This window comes from Pezoporus wallicus, unplaced genomic scaffold (genome assembly GCF_028554395.1).
Source record: "Pezoporus wallicus isolate ANWC-B61680 ecotype Strahan unplaced genomic scaffold, APGP_CSIRO_Pwel_v1 contig_5542, whole genome shotgun sequence".
Taxonomy (NCBI): domain Eukaryota; kingdom Metazoa; phylum Chordata; class Aves; order Psittaciformes; family Psittacidae; genus Pezoporus; species Pezoporus wallicus.
The window spans coordinates 2,416,055-2,433,206 of NW_026640165.1; the positions used below are offsets into that span (position 1 = coordinate 2,416,055).

The 17,152-nt window shown below is 37.4% G+C and overlaps 1 protein-coding gene across 2 annotated transcripts in view; it reads right to left on the reverse strand.

Annotated features, from left to right (window-relative positions):
• Window positions 1-17,152, reverse strand: part of LRRK2 (leucine rich repeat kinase 2) — a 70,460-nt gene that overhangs the window by 52,260 nt on the left and 1,048 nt on the right. For both annotated transcript variants that reach the window (XM_057417788.1, XM_057417787.1), the window contains exons 3-7: window positions 13,443-13,549; window positions 9,221-9,309; window positions 7,101-7,235; window positions 5,320-5,454; window positions 1,633-1,764 (exon numbers count right to left, since the gene is read on the reverse strand). In XM_057417788.1, the coding sequence (XP_057273771.1) occupies window positions 1,633-1,764; window positions 5,320-5,454; window positions 7,101-7,235; window positions 9,221-9,309; window positions 13,443-13,549 (598 nt within the window). The remainder of the gene's footprint in view (window positions 1-1,632; window positions 1,765-5,319; window positions 5,455-7,100; window positions 7,236-9,220; window positions 9,310-13,442; window positions 13,550-17,152) is intronic.

Below are 17,152 nucleotides of genomic sequence, written 5' to 3' on the forward strand. Positions count from 1 at the left end.
TCAAAGTCAAGTCAGAATGGTCATTACCAGATTAGCAAGAACACATGACAGTGATTTTGGAAACCAGTAGATCCTGACTTTACTTAACACTGCCAGTTAACATGGGTTTAAAAGATAGTGTCTATCAGAATAATTTGAGAAGCCACACTGGCTATATGGATATCTTCTAGATTATTTCCAAGAGCACCTAGCAATTTCACATCTGCTGCGCACACCTCTTCCCATAACTCTCCTGAAGTGGCTTTTTATTAAGATGAAAGACATTCGTTATGCTGAAAGAAGAATTGGATCTTGTGGCTGCTTTACTGCCACCATTGGTCATGTTCGTCAGCATACATGACAAACATGTGACTGACACCAGGCTCCACATAAGTTGCACTTAGGGCAAGATCAAGGCATGTCAACATGTTGCTGCATCCCCACAAGTGCTCGCTTTCTCTGCCTATCTGCATTTAGTCTAGCACAGGAAACCATTCAAAGGTAACACTGCCTCTTGCCAAAAACCTGCAAATCCCCCCTCAGTGACCATCATATTTTCTTGAAATTTTTTGTTTGGCTTTCTGAAGGGGAACTGGAAGCTGCTCTGGGATGCAGTCTAGTTTGATCTGTATTTTCTACAATATCTGCATGAAGAAGTGGAAAGAGAGGGTAAAAGGATGACCTAAGGGGAGTTATGCACTGGCACCAACATCTGCAGTGGCTTCAGGCCACCACCTGCAAAAATTGGGAAATTCAACTCATGAGAAAGACCTTGGCTAAGTCCTTGATGAAGAAGAATCTGGCATGAAGTGGCAAATCCTCAGGCATCTACTCAGTGTTTTTGTATGCAGCAGGGGGAAAAACATGTATTTTCATTTGAACATCCTATTTTGCCATCCTTGGCAACTGCTCAGATCAGCTTATTATAGGACCAAGAGAGAGTAGAGAGCTTCTAGAAGGTACAATAAATCCCTTTCTGACACTGCCATCATTTCTCTTGATGTGACACTAGCTCGTGTAAGCCCAGACAACCAAAGTACTTTTGCCCAAGCCAAAGGAAGTCCAGGGACCAGGGGTTCTTTCACTGCTGCAGCACATGAGACCCCAAGACAGGCACCATAGCTGGGTAGCAATGCAGCATATGTCTCCGAAGGTAAATGCACTGTAAGGAGGAAAACCACAGTCTCCCAAGAATACCTCCCAGGTAGTTCTGCAGGACCAGTTGTCTCTCACACACTCAGTGTTGCCACTTCAAAAAAAGAAATTTAGAAGGAATTTTCTTCCCTTATATAGTAACTTTAAACAGAATGGGGTCTACTGATCTCCCTATTCTCATATTTTGCTTCTCCCATTCTTTTGTCTCACTTTTTTTCCCATCTTGTGTTTCACCCATTCTTTGTCTCACTTTTTTTACCCTGGTCAGGTCTTTTATGGCAGCTTCTGGCATTGTTACTAATGTTTAACACAAAAAGATACCATATTGACTGTGGCCAGCTACCTCAGTATGTTTACATCATTAGAGACAAAGAGCTGCTTACCTCTCTGAGGATTAGCTGGAATAGCAGTACTCATGGCCTGTAATGCTTGCTGTCAGTTAACTCCAACTCTTACACAGTCACAGTAAGCTGACTATAAACAACTTTGTGAACTTACCCAAGGTAAGCTTATGCAACAAACAGCAACTCACTTCCTGAACTGTTTCACTATCAGGGAAACTTTTCATCATTTCCACTACAACATTGTAGCAGCGAACATTTCCAGACATGAGCACTTCAACATTGCTGCCTAAAGAATGAAACAGAAACAAAAATTGTTTAAGAAAAAAACCCCTCATGTTGACTGGATTCTAATTCAGACTTCACTTAATCTATTTAGAAAACTGGGCCTATGTTTCAGCTTTTGCTTTGTAACTTGAGAGAAAAGTGGCATTTGTTTTTTTCTTGGTATTGCCATAGAAGACTTTAATGACTACCAACACTTAGAAATAATTCATGAAGTTCACAGTCTTATATTACCACTCATTAATATGTTCCATTCGATACCAGGCCATGTAACAGAAACCTCCCCAGAACATTCTTATGTAACTGTTTTCTTAAAACAGAACAAATTGTCTCACAAATATTAATTTAATCTTGTAAATGGTGCTTATAACGTGATTGTGATCAGGTAAACATTTTATAGTATTTCTGTAATATTCCTGTGGAGATATAATTAAGAAATAATTTACCTTTTTTAATAAATGTAATTTGTTTGATTCAATCCTGTTCAACCCAAACCATTACTCTATGACTCTATGATTCTATGCTTTCCTAAGTTTTCCTTCTTTTTTTTTTTACAGGGCAACTTAGCAAGTTATTCTATTTAAATTAATTCTACAGAATTTTACAGAGAAGTCCATCTAATGCTCCTGCAATATTTTGAAAGTGAGCGCAAATTCTGTATTTCACAGAATCACTATTTACTGTTTATTATGTAGGCCAGATACAGAAACAAACAATGTTCACAATGAGCCAGTAAAGGCACAGAATGCATCCCTTCCTACTGAGGACAGAGTGATACCACATAATTTAAGTAATTACGTATTAAGTCAATTAAGTAATTTAAGGCAAAACAGCATCATGGCAGTACAGAGTATGAAAGCATCCTTTTAGTATGTCTATACAGGGTATGAGACAGAATATGAACCCCAAAAAAACTTGGACAAAATCCTGACCCAAATTAAAAGAAGTCCTGTCACTGACTCCAAGGGCATGACTCTCCTGAGGCCTATAAACTCTCTTAATCATTCTTTTCACAGCTTGGCTTTTCTGTAGACAATGTAAGAAGAATATTCGCAGCTGTATTATTAAAGATAATTAGTATTTTTAAAAGCAGAAGATCTTCTGAATATTAAATAATGATGGTCTGCAAGTTAAAAAAGCAAGCCGAGTGGGAAGCATTTCTGAAGCATTCTATTTGATAGAGGGGGAAGGTACCTATCACAATGCTTTTACATGACAGCCATTTATTCATGTCATTCTCAACTAAGAACAGCTTTTTAAAGGTATGTTCCACAAATACTATTGCATCACTTCACAGTAAAGTTATCATTTCACAGATGACAATTATAAACATATTAAAATATTCAGAAGACTATACCCAAATATAGTCTTTGGATATAGAATCATAGAATAGTTAGGGTTGGGAAGGACCTTAAGATCATCTAGTTCCAACCCCCCTGCCATGAGCAGGGACACCTCACACTAAACCATGCCACCCAAGGCTCTGTGCAGCCTGGCCTTGAACACCACCAGGGATGGAGCATTCACAACTTCCTTGGGCAACCCATTCCAGTGCCTCACCACCCTTACAGTAAAGAACTTCTTCCTTATATCCAATCTAAACTTCCCCTGTTTAAGTTTTAACCCATTACCCCCTGTCCTTATAGGACCCCTTCCGATACTGGGAAGCTGCTCTGAGGTCTCCATGCAGCCTTCTCTTCTCCAGACTGAACAGCCCAAACTTTCTCAGCCTGTCTTCATACAGGAGGTGCTCCAGTCCCCTGATCATCCTCGTGGCCCTCCTCTGGACTTGTTCCAACAGTTCTGTGTTCTTTTTATGTTGAGAACACCAGAACTGCACACAATACTCCAACTGAAGTCTCACGAGAGCTCACTTGGTAAATATTATATAGTAAACAATATCCAAAATTGTTTACTACAGAGAGCATAATTAAATGCATATTTAAATCCTGCAAGAACCAAGGAATGGTATAGCTGTGAGGAACTACCGTTTCCCAGCACAAGCTAGAGAAAGGGAGGTGAAATAGATCTCATTTAATCTTAACCAACAAAACTTGGGTCACCTAGGTTCTCACAACAATCGATGGAGAGATCTGAGCACTCCATATGGTGATTCATCCCACCTGTAACACATACCTCTCTTAGGGTCAGGTAAATTTCCTCTTGAAGTGCCTTTTACTCCCCATTAAACAGAGGAGAAGCCATGATGGCTGCCTATGACTACCATTGAGATGGCTAACCTTCTGTGACCCATCACCCCACTGTGGACTTTGGAGGACAGTCAGCAGCAAAGCATTTTCTTATTCCATTAAAACTACTGAGATTTGAGAACTCTTGTACTCTTACCCTCCAGTTTCTCACAGCACACACACTGGAACAAAAGGCCTTAAAGGAATACATTTTCTTGCAGGTACTATAGAATGTCATAACAGTATGAACGTTGGCAGAAGCAGCCTCACTTTGCATATTCACATGTGAGCTAACTCTGTTTCTCTGACTATTTTCAATCTTTTATCACAAATGAGAGTGCTAAATATCTACTTTACACCAGGTCTTCGTCATGCCCTTATTACACTTTGTGTGTTAGAAAATTGCAGTAACTTCTGGGCTAGGGTAAAATTACTTCTGGCTCAAGGAATACTTCACTTTTTAAACACAAAATTGGAACAGCAAGAAGCTGGAGAAACAGAAACTGAATAGCTTGGAGTCTGATGAAACATGGGACACTCCAGTCTTGTTCTTGTTTTGTGGCATATATGGGGCCAGGACAGTTCAAAGAGAGCCAGACAAGACGTACGAGCAAGGCTTTGTCAGGAATCACATTTGCGAAAGTACATTATGTACTTCATGGAAAACACGGAGAGCAGGGCTCTGCTCTGTGCTTGTTTGTATCTACTAGCAGAAAGCTGACAAGAGCTGCCTCTGTCAACAAGATCAAATTGCTGTCTACAAAATGACACAACTCATCAAGCACATTTCTGAGGATCTGATTTTGGCCACAACAGGGACTGTTGTTATCAGAAGACAAGACCTAATGTGGACATTTTCTTTCAGTCTTACCGCACAGCAACTGAGGACACTATGCAGTGCTACCAGTGCTCCCTATCACAGCCATCACTGAGTGATTAGAGGGGATGTCTGAGCCCAGATACCTTTTCTCAGCCCTGGCCACTGGATTTGTGTGGATAATTTTCCCCTTGTGGAACAGTCTCTGCCAACAGTGTTCTTTACCTGCTACCCAAACTCACTGAAGATAAATAAAGTAAATGAATACATCTTAATTTTCAAGCATCTTTGTTACCATTTACTCCAAGCAGAAGAAAATCTCTTTCTGTTCCTTATGAGAGACTTCAGTTTTACCAGAAGGAATGAGTATGAAAAGTTCTCACAAAAAATTACAAATTGGTAATTCCCAAAGAAAACAGAAAAGTGATTTGACTGCAACTCTCAGCAAGTTCTGATTTTTTTACAATCACCAAAAGATTACTGCAGACTGAGGTGAGCTGATGTACACTATGGGAAATGAGGAATCAAAAATAACTTCCAATAATGCACTTACATGGACCAGCTAAGGAATGTAATGAATAAAGTGCAGGAAGAATCACCTCTTCCTTCTCTGGAAACTCTTTAAATACTTTCAATATGATCATATGATCTTTGCTTTCAACAAATTCAGTCAGCTGCTCCTCTGGAACTAAATTGAAAAGCAAGAGAGATACAATACGTTTTGAGGAAATAATTCATATCCTGGTACAACATGAGAAAAGACAATTATTTTTACAGAAAGTAAGGTACTCTCCATACACAGCATCTTTCACAGTTATGACTGCTTTTACTGAAAATTGACCTACTTTATAAAGACCTTTTTCCAGATTACACTTTGACAGCTGAACAAAACACACCTAGCATGAGACTTATTATTACACTTTATATAAATGAGTTATAACTTTTAAATGCTTCCCTGTGAATCAGCATTTTACAAGAAGTCTTTTAGCCTTTTTTTCATAGAATTAACTTCAGATGTTCTTTACCAAGACATTATGTAAGTGGAGAGGCTAAAGCCTACAGTGAAACCAATTTGATGTAATGCCATTTTGTATACTCCATGATTTTGTTTCACTTTTCCACTTTTTTTTTTTTGATTAATAGAGTTTTTGCACATAAACTACAGCCATGCTTTAATAATATCTTACCTACATTGTAATAATGGCTTAAGGTTTTTCTATCTCTGCCCTCTGTTATTTGTACTGACATAACTGCGTGGCCGTGCAATGAACCAGATAAGGGAAGTGATCCAGGTTGAGAAAGAACAACACATTTTAAATTTTGTAAGCAGAATCACTTTTTGAATCTGGTTCAAGCTAAAGTTAAGCAAACATTCACATTACAATAACTGACAAGGTTGCTCAGAGGCAGGAAAACATAGCAAGGGGCAGCCTAGAAACTTGTTACATTAGCACTGCCATCAAGAAGAAGATGAAGCAATCTGTAGATCCGTAAAAATCAGGCACTTATTAAAAACATGCACAGAAAAATCTAAGAAGCTCAGACTTTTACGGAGACTGAGGAGAAAATACAGCAGGACAAAAGTATTTCAAGAGAGTAGAAGAGGGGAAGGAATGCAGAAGATCATTGCAGGCACACAGAGAGGAACACTTAGAAAAAGCAACATAAAATGGTGCCAGAAAGAACAAATCTGAAGAAATGGAGACTATCTTTGAAGCAAAGGAGTACAGCGGACTTGGCTGCATTTCTCAATATTTATTTTGAACCAAGAAACTCAATGCAAAGCAAGGCTGCTACAACAAAGGGACTTCTGGCCATTGCATGCACAGTTCCTTATAATTTTGCAGAAATTCAATATATGTTGACTTCATTTCTCAGAAGAAACACTGAAATAATACACAGATACATATTCATCTTTTAGCACTGTCAAGCAGAATCACATATTTTTTTGAAGTGTAAACATTTAGCTTGAATTTAGAACTGTTTACTTGTCACTAAAATTTACCAGTCTTCAAATAAACAATCATGGATTTTGAGAATTAAAATCAAATGTAACTATTCTTTTTTCTAGTGTTATTGCGTAACATTGAATCTCATCTTTTCAGTTAACTCTAGGGTCAGAAACAAAGAGGAATGTTGATTTTCATATTCATTGCTCTAATTCAGAAAACCTGTGATATTACTTGGAAAACCTGCTTTGTGCTAACTCAAAGAACAGATATAATACATAAAACATAATTTAGAATGCAAGGAGTCATTTATTATATTCAAATAAACATCTGCAGTCCCCTCCCATGCATTTTTCTAATTTAGTAAACCACAAGATGTACATACCTTTCTCAAAAAGTTTGTGCAGTGCTTTACATCCATGTTGCTGGACCTCTTCATCTTTAGGGAAGGTGTGCATGGCACTAAATATCAGGGAAAACACATCCACTTCTTCCTCCAACAGCAAGAAAGCAATTACATCTGAATAGCAGAAGAGATGACGTGTTGCACTGATGAGTTCTCAATGTTCTTACTGAAGCACTGTACTTAACCATTAAAATCCAAAATTCTTTAATACCGTCCTTAAAATTTACTAACAGCTGAAATCCAAGTTTTTGTATAATCCATGAGGAAGTTAGCTCTTAAGGTAGTATTTTACGATTCAACTGAGATGTTCCAAAACATTATTGCCAACAACATAGTTTCCAATGTTGCTCCTACTTTGCATTGCTTTGGTACTTCTCTGACCTCTCAATGATCCACTTCAAAGCACTAAAGTGGTATAAAATTAACCCACCAACATCCCCCTTTTTACAGACACAGCAAGCTGAAAGGTTTCACTAAGAAGTAAATTTGATAGAAGAAAGAGGGCAGGACTACACTGCCTGAGGAAAACAAGAGCAGATTTCAAATGTATATGTCAGCTACAGTCAACCATGAAATTGGTCCATGTAATGAAACCCTATTCTCACACTCTCAGCCATTTCTTTGGCCTGAAGATGAACTGAAAAGCCAATCTCACTGTTGCTGTTATAATATTAAAAAATCCTGAAAAAAGCCTGTTACTCGATAACATGTGTAGGCAAAAAGATTTGTATTTATGACAATTTTTCAAGCTTACAGCAATAACAGTTGAATTCATAACGCCTGTGCAGTGTTTCAGCTGTAGCTAGGGTGGGTGGGATTTTTTTGGTTTGGTTTGTTTTTTTTTTTCTTTTTTGTTATTATTTTCGGGGGGTTTGGTTGGTTTTGGTTTTGTCTTTTTTCAATAAGAACTTTCTAGAAGGCATTCACACTGCTCTGTCAGCTCCAGATATAGCACAATTCAAGTTTACAGACATACAGAAAGAAACAATAATAAAGAGATTTTTCTGACAAGGTAAAATTTCTGGTAGTTGAAAGGAGAATTAAAGTTTGGTTAATCAACTGCTGAGATGAGTAGCAGTCAGGAATAACCTGTTATGGAATATCCAGTCAACAGTTTAGGACCCTTTACGATACCTCACAATTAAAAGAAAGAAGCTGTTGATTACAGTTACTCACTAATGGCCAGATTTTGCTATTATTATTATTAATCACATAGTGATGTTAATCACATAATGATAAAGTGTAGCACTTTATAATGAGACCTATATTAGTCAACTTCAGCAGATAAAAAGTTAGGTGCCCAGTCTAAGCTAGACCTCCAGACCTCCCAACAATCAAAAGGGAGAGGAAAACAGGTTCAAGAGATAACTGTTCTTATATAATAAACACATTAATAGGATGAACTATCCCCTGAAAGTGCCTGTCTTGCTCCACTGCTGACAGCAGAACATTGGACAGCTCAAGTCTAATCCTTAGTTTCTAAATAAGGCTGATTCCAGAGCCTGTTAAAGTCAATGGAAGGATTCCTAACCTAACAACAATTTGTGTTAATATTATATGCTAACTTGACTAAAATAGCATAATGCATAACTCTCCTTTAAGGTTTCTCTTTAATTTCTACAGAAGATCAAGAACCTCAGCACCATGAAGAAAATTCTCAGTGCCTGGCAAGATCAGGTCTCTGCTAAGCAAAATAACAAGAATGTCAGAGATGATTTACTGTTTTCAAAAGTATTAACCAGTACTAAAGAAAGCAAGTCAGAATGTCACCAAATTTATATTTAGGTAAGAAAAAATTAGCTTTTAGTTATTTTACTTGACTGCTTCACAGCAAGTATTTGTGTCTATTCTAATAACAAGTTGGAAAATTAATTGGTCATATTCTTCATGGCTTTGCAATTTGGAGAATCATTTCTAGCTGCATAAAAAAGCTGCAAAGCAGTACTCTTATTATTTCATATACAAGTACAAATGACAAGTGACTTCACAGAGTAAAACAAGACGGAAAAATTAGGTTCGACATGTACAGTCACACACTTCGTAGCACAGTTTTGTGTTTTAAAGGCTTAGACAAAGTAGGAAAGTAAACCCCACAATACCTGACATGAGAAGTAGATTCAATGTTTTCAGTCCTATTACTGAGAGATTGATATTTCCTTTGTGGACTGTAAGCATTTTAAGAATCTGTCTACAAATTAAAAAAAAAGAAAAAGAAAAAAGAGTTATAGCTAAAGAAATACTGACATACACAAAATTTTATCAAACTTTTTCCTTAAAAATTAAATAGCTATAGAAATTAGCAAAAGCTTAAAAAACTCCCAATTTTTATTTTTTAAACTTTTATTTCAGTTTATGTTTTTTTCAAGTTAGCAATAAAATAATGTTGGTATTTTACCTATTATCATACTACAATAAATTATGCATAATTTATTAATTTTACTTTAATTTTTAATTAGTTATATAAATTCTACAGAGGACAAGTCTCATTCAGGATGGAGTAACTGTACAGGAAGCAGGGTTGTGGAGCACAGCAGGCTGTGGACAGTCCAGAACTGTTCTGTGCATAGCAAGAGCTAAGTTACAATGAATTATCATGGTTTTGTTGGATGAGAAACAGCAGCTTCCCAGTGAAAGAAATTGAACAGCATCTTGAAGAACTCTACCCTATGTAAGTTTCCACCACATAGCACTTGTGTGATGCTGGACAAATCACTAAAAAGAAACATTTCATAAACTGCCCATTTCAGACTCCTTACTTTCTGGGTGGCCCAACCTGAGACCTGTGAAATGCTGCATCAGAGCCAACCAAAGCTGACTTTTTAAACAGAGAAAGTGAAGCAATGCTAAGTACTCTGAAAAATCCAGTGCATGTACCAAACTAGGCGCCCAAAAATCAGTTGGTACTTTAAACAGACTTTGCCTAAACTACCATCTGTAATACAGTGATCACAAATCCATTACACCTTCTCAATAAACAAAATTTTAAAAGCTCTAGACAATACTTATGAACACTAAGAAAAGCTGAGAAGAAAACGAATAGGCCAGTTTTCACACAAGGTATCACTAGGATACAGTAAATAAGGCAGTGGGCCAAACACTGAAGGATGCTGAAGATAGAAAATATGTAGTCATTAATTTTGCACTGAATGAAGCATATCTCAAAAGGGGGGGGGGGGGGGGGAACGGACTCCAGACTGTGTAATTAAAAACTAAATAAAAATGGATAGGCTTACACAAAAAAAAAAACAACAAACCTCAACCCTAAAGAAACCTTTTTTTTTTAATTTTCATGATTTTGGAGAACTTGATTCTGCAATCTTAATAATCTTCAAATGTGAGTCTTTGTATACATAATATCTAATAAAAATGGATTGTGCAGTAGTTTGTGATACTTTAGCAAAATTCTTGACCTCTCTTGAAAAACAAAAAGCAGCACTTAGTTACCTCACTGAATCTTCTGTATGCGTACTTTGGACTTCAACTCTACAGACAAGGACAGACGGTGGCATTTGGGTTTTCAGTCCTGAGGCAAATTATTGTCCCAGCATACAGCCCACATGTATGGATCTAAGTAGCAGGATGATGAATTAAGGAAAAAACAAGAGCCACTCTAACCAAGCTGGTAGAGTACCTAAACAGACACTCTTAAATCTGCTTCAACGTCCTGATTAAAGTGTTCTGTTCTTAAGCATTACTAATGCATTTTACTGTGTGGTGGCAGGGGTGTGTGCATATGCATACACGTGTAGAAACTGTACATGGGGTGAAGATTCCTTCACCTCTTTACTCCATAAGTAGCTGTCGAGCAAAACTGTACATGGGGTGAAGATTCATTCCTTCACCTCTTTACTCCATAAGTAGCTGTCAAGCAAGATTTCCTTACTCTTTACACTCTGCATAAATGGAAAACCCACCGAGATATCAAATGCTCTGGAGCTACTAAACATCTCTTCCTGTCTACCTTGTCAATGACTCATTATTTCTGCTGTGGGGAAGAAACACTGCTTTGGGACGAGGGCATTTAATACAGGGTGATCTGTTTCAGGCAAATGCTGATATATAAATGATAAATATAAGACATGAGCTGACTCAGTATACTGCAGGGTAAAATAATCATACATTAAAGCATGTCCCATACAAGGAGAAAACTCCCTGCATACACCCTCCCATTTCAAGTATAACCAAGAATGAGGATGTAAAATCTTCTAAACCTCACTGAGTGTATGACAGTTTAACATAAGAGATTATGAAACATCTCATGAAGTCTCTGAGCTTGTAAAGAAGATGCAAATACACTGAAGGAATTTCCCTCCTTTCTCCTCACAGTAACAGTGACTAATTATCACACTGCCTGTCAAGAACATCGACATCAATACAAAACTACTGTTTCTAAACAACTGTAATGTGGTCAAGTTGGCTCGTGGTTGACAGACAAGAAACAAACGCTTTTTCCTCGCTTAAGATTTCTGTTCTAAAATAAACACACAAAAGTGAAAATCTCTTGGACAAAAAATGCCCCCCAAAAAACAAATAAAAAACTTTTATTCTCTACCATAACTGTCTCCTGCCTTGCTGCAAACAGCACATATTCATCATGGTGTTGATGCACAGCAGTAGTCCAATCCACCTACAAGGAACCTGAAATGTAATTTGGCTGGTTTGCTCTGTCTTTGGCATTGACAGAAATGTCTGAGCTTACTCCCCCACTATGAACAAGTTTCTCCACAGCAAGAAAAACTGCCAACATATCAGACAGGGACACAGAGTTGGCTAAAATACTGGTATTGGAAAGGAACTGTGTACAGTAATGTTATTAACAGATTTTTTTGTGAAGTTTGAGCTTGAAAAGTATGCTTTGTTCAACCGCATGCACCATGTGGACTCTGACGAGGCTATGGGAAAGATCAGCCCCAAAAGAGTAATTTTTCTGGGACCTAGAATGAACAGCAATAGCTCTAAGTCTCAGAACAGCTCTCAGTTAACATGTCTTTAATCTGCCAAAGAAATTGCAACTAGCTTCTTGTTTCTTGCTCACAAAAAAGCAACCAAAATCACTTTCATTTTCTAACAAAAATTGCCAGCCCTTCTTTTAAGGGAGTTAATTCACTTACTGACCATGTACTCTAGCCAACGTAAGATGAACAAGCAAAACCCCACAAACCCAAGCTGCATCTTCATGCAAATGATCTTAAGACAGCAACCTTTCTAAGGAAAGGTATGGTGAAGACTATAAAGGCAGAGACATATTCACTACGGGAGTTGTAAGGCTGTACCTTCTTGCTGTCATATGAGCCCTGAATGAGCAATATGACCAAAGAACACCTATCCAAGCTCTTCTTCCCCCTTTGTATCATCTACAATTACCACTTGTGCTATATGACAACTATAGAGCTAAACTGTGTGGTTTTCATCCCATCTAACCACAGCCATCCAGAAACTAGCTGCTTAGGTTCCCTCAACAGTTAATGGACAGAGATGAGCAAGTCCAAACCACAATTTGCACCTGGATAACTTACTAAAAAGATGGAATAGACCATGCTCTCTGCAGGTAATTGTGTCCACTGACCTGGCTTAGTGCTTACTTTTTAGACAGTAAGATTAGGTGTGACAACCCCCCTTCTTCTCGATCCACAGTATTTTAGGCTTGTGGATACAATCCCTCATATTTGGAAAGAAAACACATCCACAATCATCCAGGCAATACTGCATCTGTCTATTAAAATGGAAGACATTGATAACCAGAGAATCCCAGCATTGCTGAATTTGGCATGGACCTCTGGAGGTCTCCTGTTTCGACTCTCCAGCCAAAAGGAGGGTCAGCTACAACTGATTGCTTGGAGCCACATCCAGTCAGGTTCTGAGCATCTATAAGGTTTGAAACTTTGCAACCTCTCACAGACTCCAAACTCTATGGGCAACCTGTCCAGTGTTTGATTAACCTCGTAACAAAAATGAAAAGTAAAAAAAAAAAAAAAACCACAAAGCTTTTTTTTTTAATGTGTAAGGAGTTTTTTATGTTTAATATTTTAATGTTTAATTTTCTATATTTCAGTTTGCGCCCATTATTTTTCATCCTGTCACTGGGCATCACTGAGAAGAGCCTGGCTAGTCTCCTTTACTTTCTCCACCAGGTAATTTGTACACACAGGTAAAGTCCCTGCTTGCATGAGTCTCCCATTCTGAAGGTTGAAAAAAACCCACAAAAATCTTGAATCATTTAGAAGCTGATGTAACAAATTTCTATAAATATATTCCATTGCACAAATATGCTGTCGTGATAACCACTTATTCCAGAAGACTCTTTACGTACAAAATACTTACTGGTGAACACCCAGTACTTCCCAGTCCTTCCCAACATCCTTAGGAGCTATGTTCTGTAGAGTACTTGGACAAATTTCTATTAATTTACAAAGAAGTGACCAACCCATCTGTAAAACAAAAATATAGCTATTTTAGGAGAGATATTCTATTTGAAACATCAATGTTGTCTTCTAATATTCTTGGGTTTTGCAAGAAGGATGTTATGAAAAGTTATCTTGTCAAATCAATAAGGGAAAATTAATCAACACAGACGACAAATGACATAAAAAGTGAAAAGAGGAAGGTAAACCACACATGCTAATGATTCTGAATGCACTGCTTGTAGTAACACATCACTCTCAATGTGCTTCAGCACTGCTTGAGGATGAAGGACACACAGCTAAAAGAGATGCTGACAGAGGTCCATAGCATGTATGTCTTTATGGGCCAGGAAAGACCACGGCACTATTACAGGTAATCTAGCTTTATTGAAGAATGGGCGTTTCCATAAGTATGTGCCATTTCATTGCAAATTATAAGGAGAAAAGATAGGTTTCTAAAGGTGTCCAGCGTTTAAGTGGGAATGAGATACCTAAGCAGTACTATATATTTCATAATCTCACCATCCTCAGTATTGTGTGCTTTCAAAATGTAATGAAGGCAGTGAAAGTTTTGAGATCACAAGGAAGGAAAGATGAACTAAACCAAATGTGTTTGTTATTAATAACTACCTATCCTATGCAAATTCTTTGACTTTCAGACATCACTAAATAATGCAAAAAAACAATGTTCCTCTTTGGTCTTCTGTATTAGATGAACCCGATGCATTATGAACACCTGCAGAGTGATACGACTGAATGGGCTTTAGTGGGGATGCAGTAAGCAAAACCTGTACAATGGATTAACTGATAAGCAAGAAAACCCTGATGTATTGAAAGGCAAGAAGTGAAATGAGCAATGTCAAAAGCCAAGATGAAACAGATTTTACAAAAAGGAATGAAAACAAGGCATAAAGGTTTCCTTAGCCATATAAATAAAAAGAAAAAAATAAAGTGGAATTAGGTCTGTGTGCTTCAAGAATAGGGTCAATAAAGGAGATAATCTAAGTATGGCTCAAAAACTCTATGTGTAACTGGAACATTTTTCGGCAGAAGGATTATGTGAAGCAAAGGGGTCAAGACAGGACAGCCAACAACAGGAATGTAAATGACTACCTCCAAAGAGTTTAATTGCAAAGTGCATGGAAAGTGCATGATCTCTAACCCTACAGTCTGCAAGACGAGAGATATGAAACTGCAAGTCTGATAGTGTAGAGACACACATAGGAACAGCACAGGATTGAACCTACACAGCTTTCATCACAACTTTGGCAAGTATGATAATGATGATGTAGGCCCTGGGAACCGGAATTCTGCTTTTATCTTCCACGTACTTGGTTACATGGGCTGTGTTCACACTGTCTGCAGTAGTTCTGTTTCAGTTCAAATTTGCACAGCCAAATGTTATCAGCCAATTACAACCTTAATGTCTGCAGACTGAACTTGATCACAAACCAATTTCCATGCTCTTCTCTTCCCGGGATCGCAAGCTGGCTCGCTTTACATGAGACTATTACTATGGACACTCAGGAAGATTTAGCTGGTTTGTGCCCTCACTAAACATAGGTGCAAAGAATAGTCTTAACAATCATCTGTCCTCCCTGAGAGGAGGATATATAATTACCTAATTTTCCATGTTCCAAGCAAAACAGGTTATCAGTTAGGTACAAATTTCAAATCTACATGGCAAAGCCATTGTAGAGGTGACGACCAACTCATTCACTGTGTTTTGCTTAGATAACATTTTAAAATTCCCACTTCATTTCATCCTAACTGTTCTTGTAAAACTTAGAACTTGCTGAAAATTAGCTTAATGACTTTAGAAAATTCCTTTCTGTATTAAAACTGTTTCTGATGATTTTTTTATTTCCTTTAAACACTTTTATTTTGATGTGACTCCAAGTATCAACAAACATTCATAAGAACTGTGAATCCAGAGAAGACCAATGGAAACATCTGACTTGCTGACATGTGGTCTATTTCACAATATTAAAATCACAACCTGAGATAACAGAAAACTTATTATCTGTTAAGTAATTATGTAAAAAATAAAGGTATTTTAAATAACAGAAATCCTGAAGGCCACACGGAAAAGAAAAACCAAACCAAACAACAAAGACATTCTTATAAACACTCAAACAGGTCCCTATACACAGAAACAGCTGGTGGCAGCACTGAAATGCTGTTATTTTTAAATCAGACCCTTTTCATTTCTAGCATGCAATGAATTTATATTACATTAGGTCACACCTTCTACATGACACAATAAAGCTCTGCTGACTGCTCTTTACTCAAGAGTAAACATAATTTGCTCTAGAGTTTCTAAGCTGCTCCAATCATTGCCAGAGTAACTGTGGCAAGAAACTACCATATTTACTTAAAGATCTATTTTATTTTAAGGAACTATTGACTTTTCAGCCTGGTACCATCCTACTTCTAAAGAAGCTTGCAGGGTTAAGCAAACTTACTCCATACAAGCCAGTGGAACAGCAGCACAACATGGTGCTTTGAAAGCAGTTAAGGAGGGGAAGGAAAGAAAATCCTCACTTCAGATATATCTCTTACTGTGTTTATTCTCTCATGTGAGTCAAATATATTACAAAACCAAAAGCAGAAGAGGTTGATTAATGCATTTATTCAATGAAAATTCATTAGCAGTGTGAAAAGACTGCACTGAAATCAGGACCACAGTACTCCATTGCTACTATAAAGTGAGAATTGTGTATTCACAAAGACTGTAAATGAATCACAGTGAGTGAAGCAAGAAGACAGCTCTACTAACATATTGTGGATGTTTGTAAACATCACAACTGAATGTGAAGGAAGAGCTGCCTATGTCATTTTCGTGAAGAACAGCATTTGAGCTTTGCATTGGCTATGAATTTCACACTTTAATACGTAATAATGCAAAAGAGCTCTAAAACGTCTAAACTGAAACACTGTTACAACTGCAAGTGTAGGCAGAGAGAAGTGTAAACTCAGTTTAAAATTCTACATTAAATCAGTGGGGCTCTTTAACACGGTTAAAATGAAAACCACTATTTTCCTTGTGCACTTCTGAGACTCTTGTGCTGTCATTTCACACCTACTTCTGACTGTGGTTGGATTTCATAATCTTTACTTCCTTGTCTAAACTTCTGGACAGTGGTTTTGCAAATTGTTATATACAAAATACGCCTTATCCTGAAAATAACTGCTTATTCTTCCTTCTGTATTTCTTAATGACCTGACAATTGAACTGTAAAATAACTTAGAACTTCAGTCTGCACAGATATGTAATCTTCAAAGGAAACCTGGGATCACTGTTGTTCCAGGATAATCATTACACAAGTACAATTTCATATTTTAATCTTTTGACCTCTAGCTAAGTTCTACTACACAGAAGAACCCCACCTTAAAATATATTATTGTTTAAGTGGCATTTGCAATATAGTTTATGTTTTGTCTTCTATTTGAGTTGGAAAAAGTAAAAGAGCTTATAAACATCCTTTAAGCATAACATAGTCAGAAATTAATATATACCTGCCAGGAAGGAGCTGTTCCATATGACAAGTTTGGCAGCCCTACCATAACTATAACATCAAATTGTTCAAGTGCAGTCAAGCAGACCCTTAAAGTTAAGAACCTACTCAT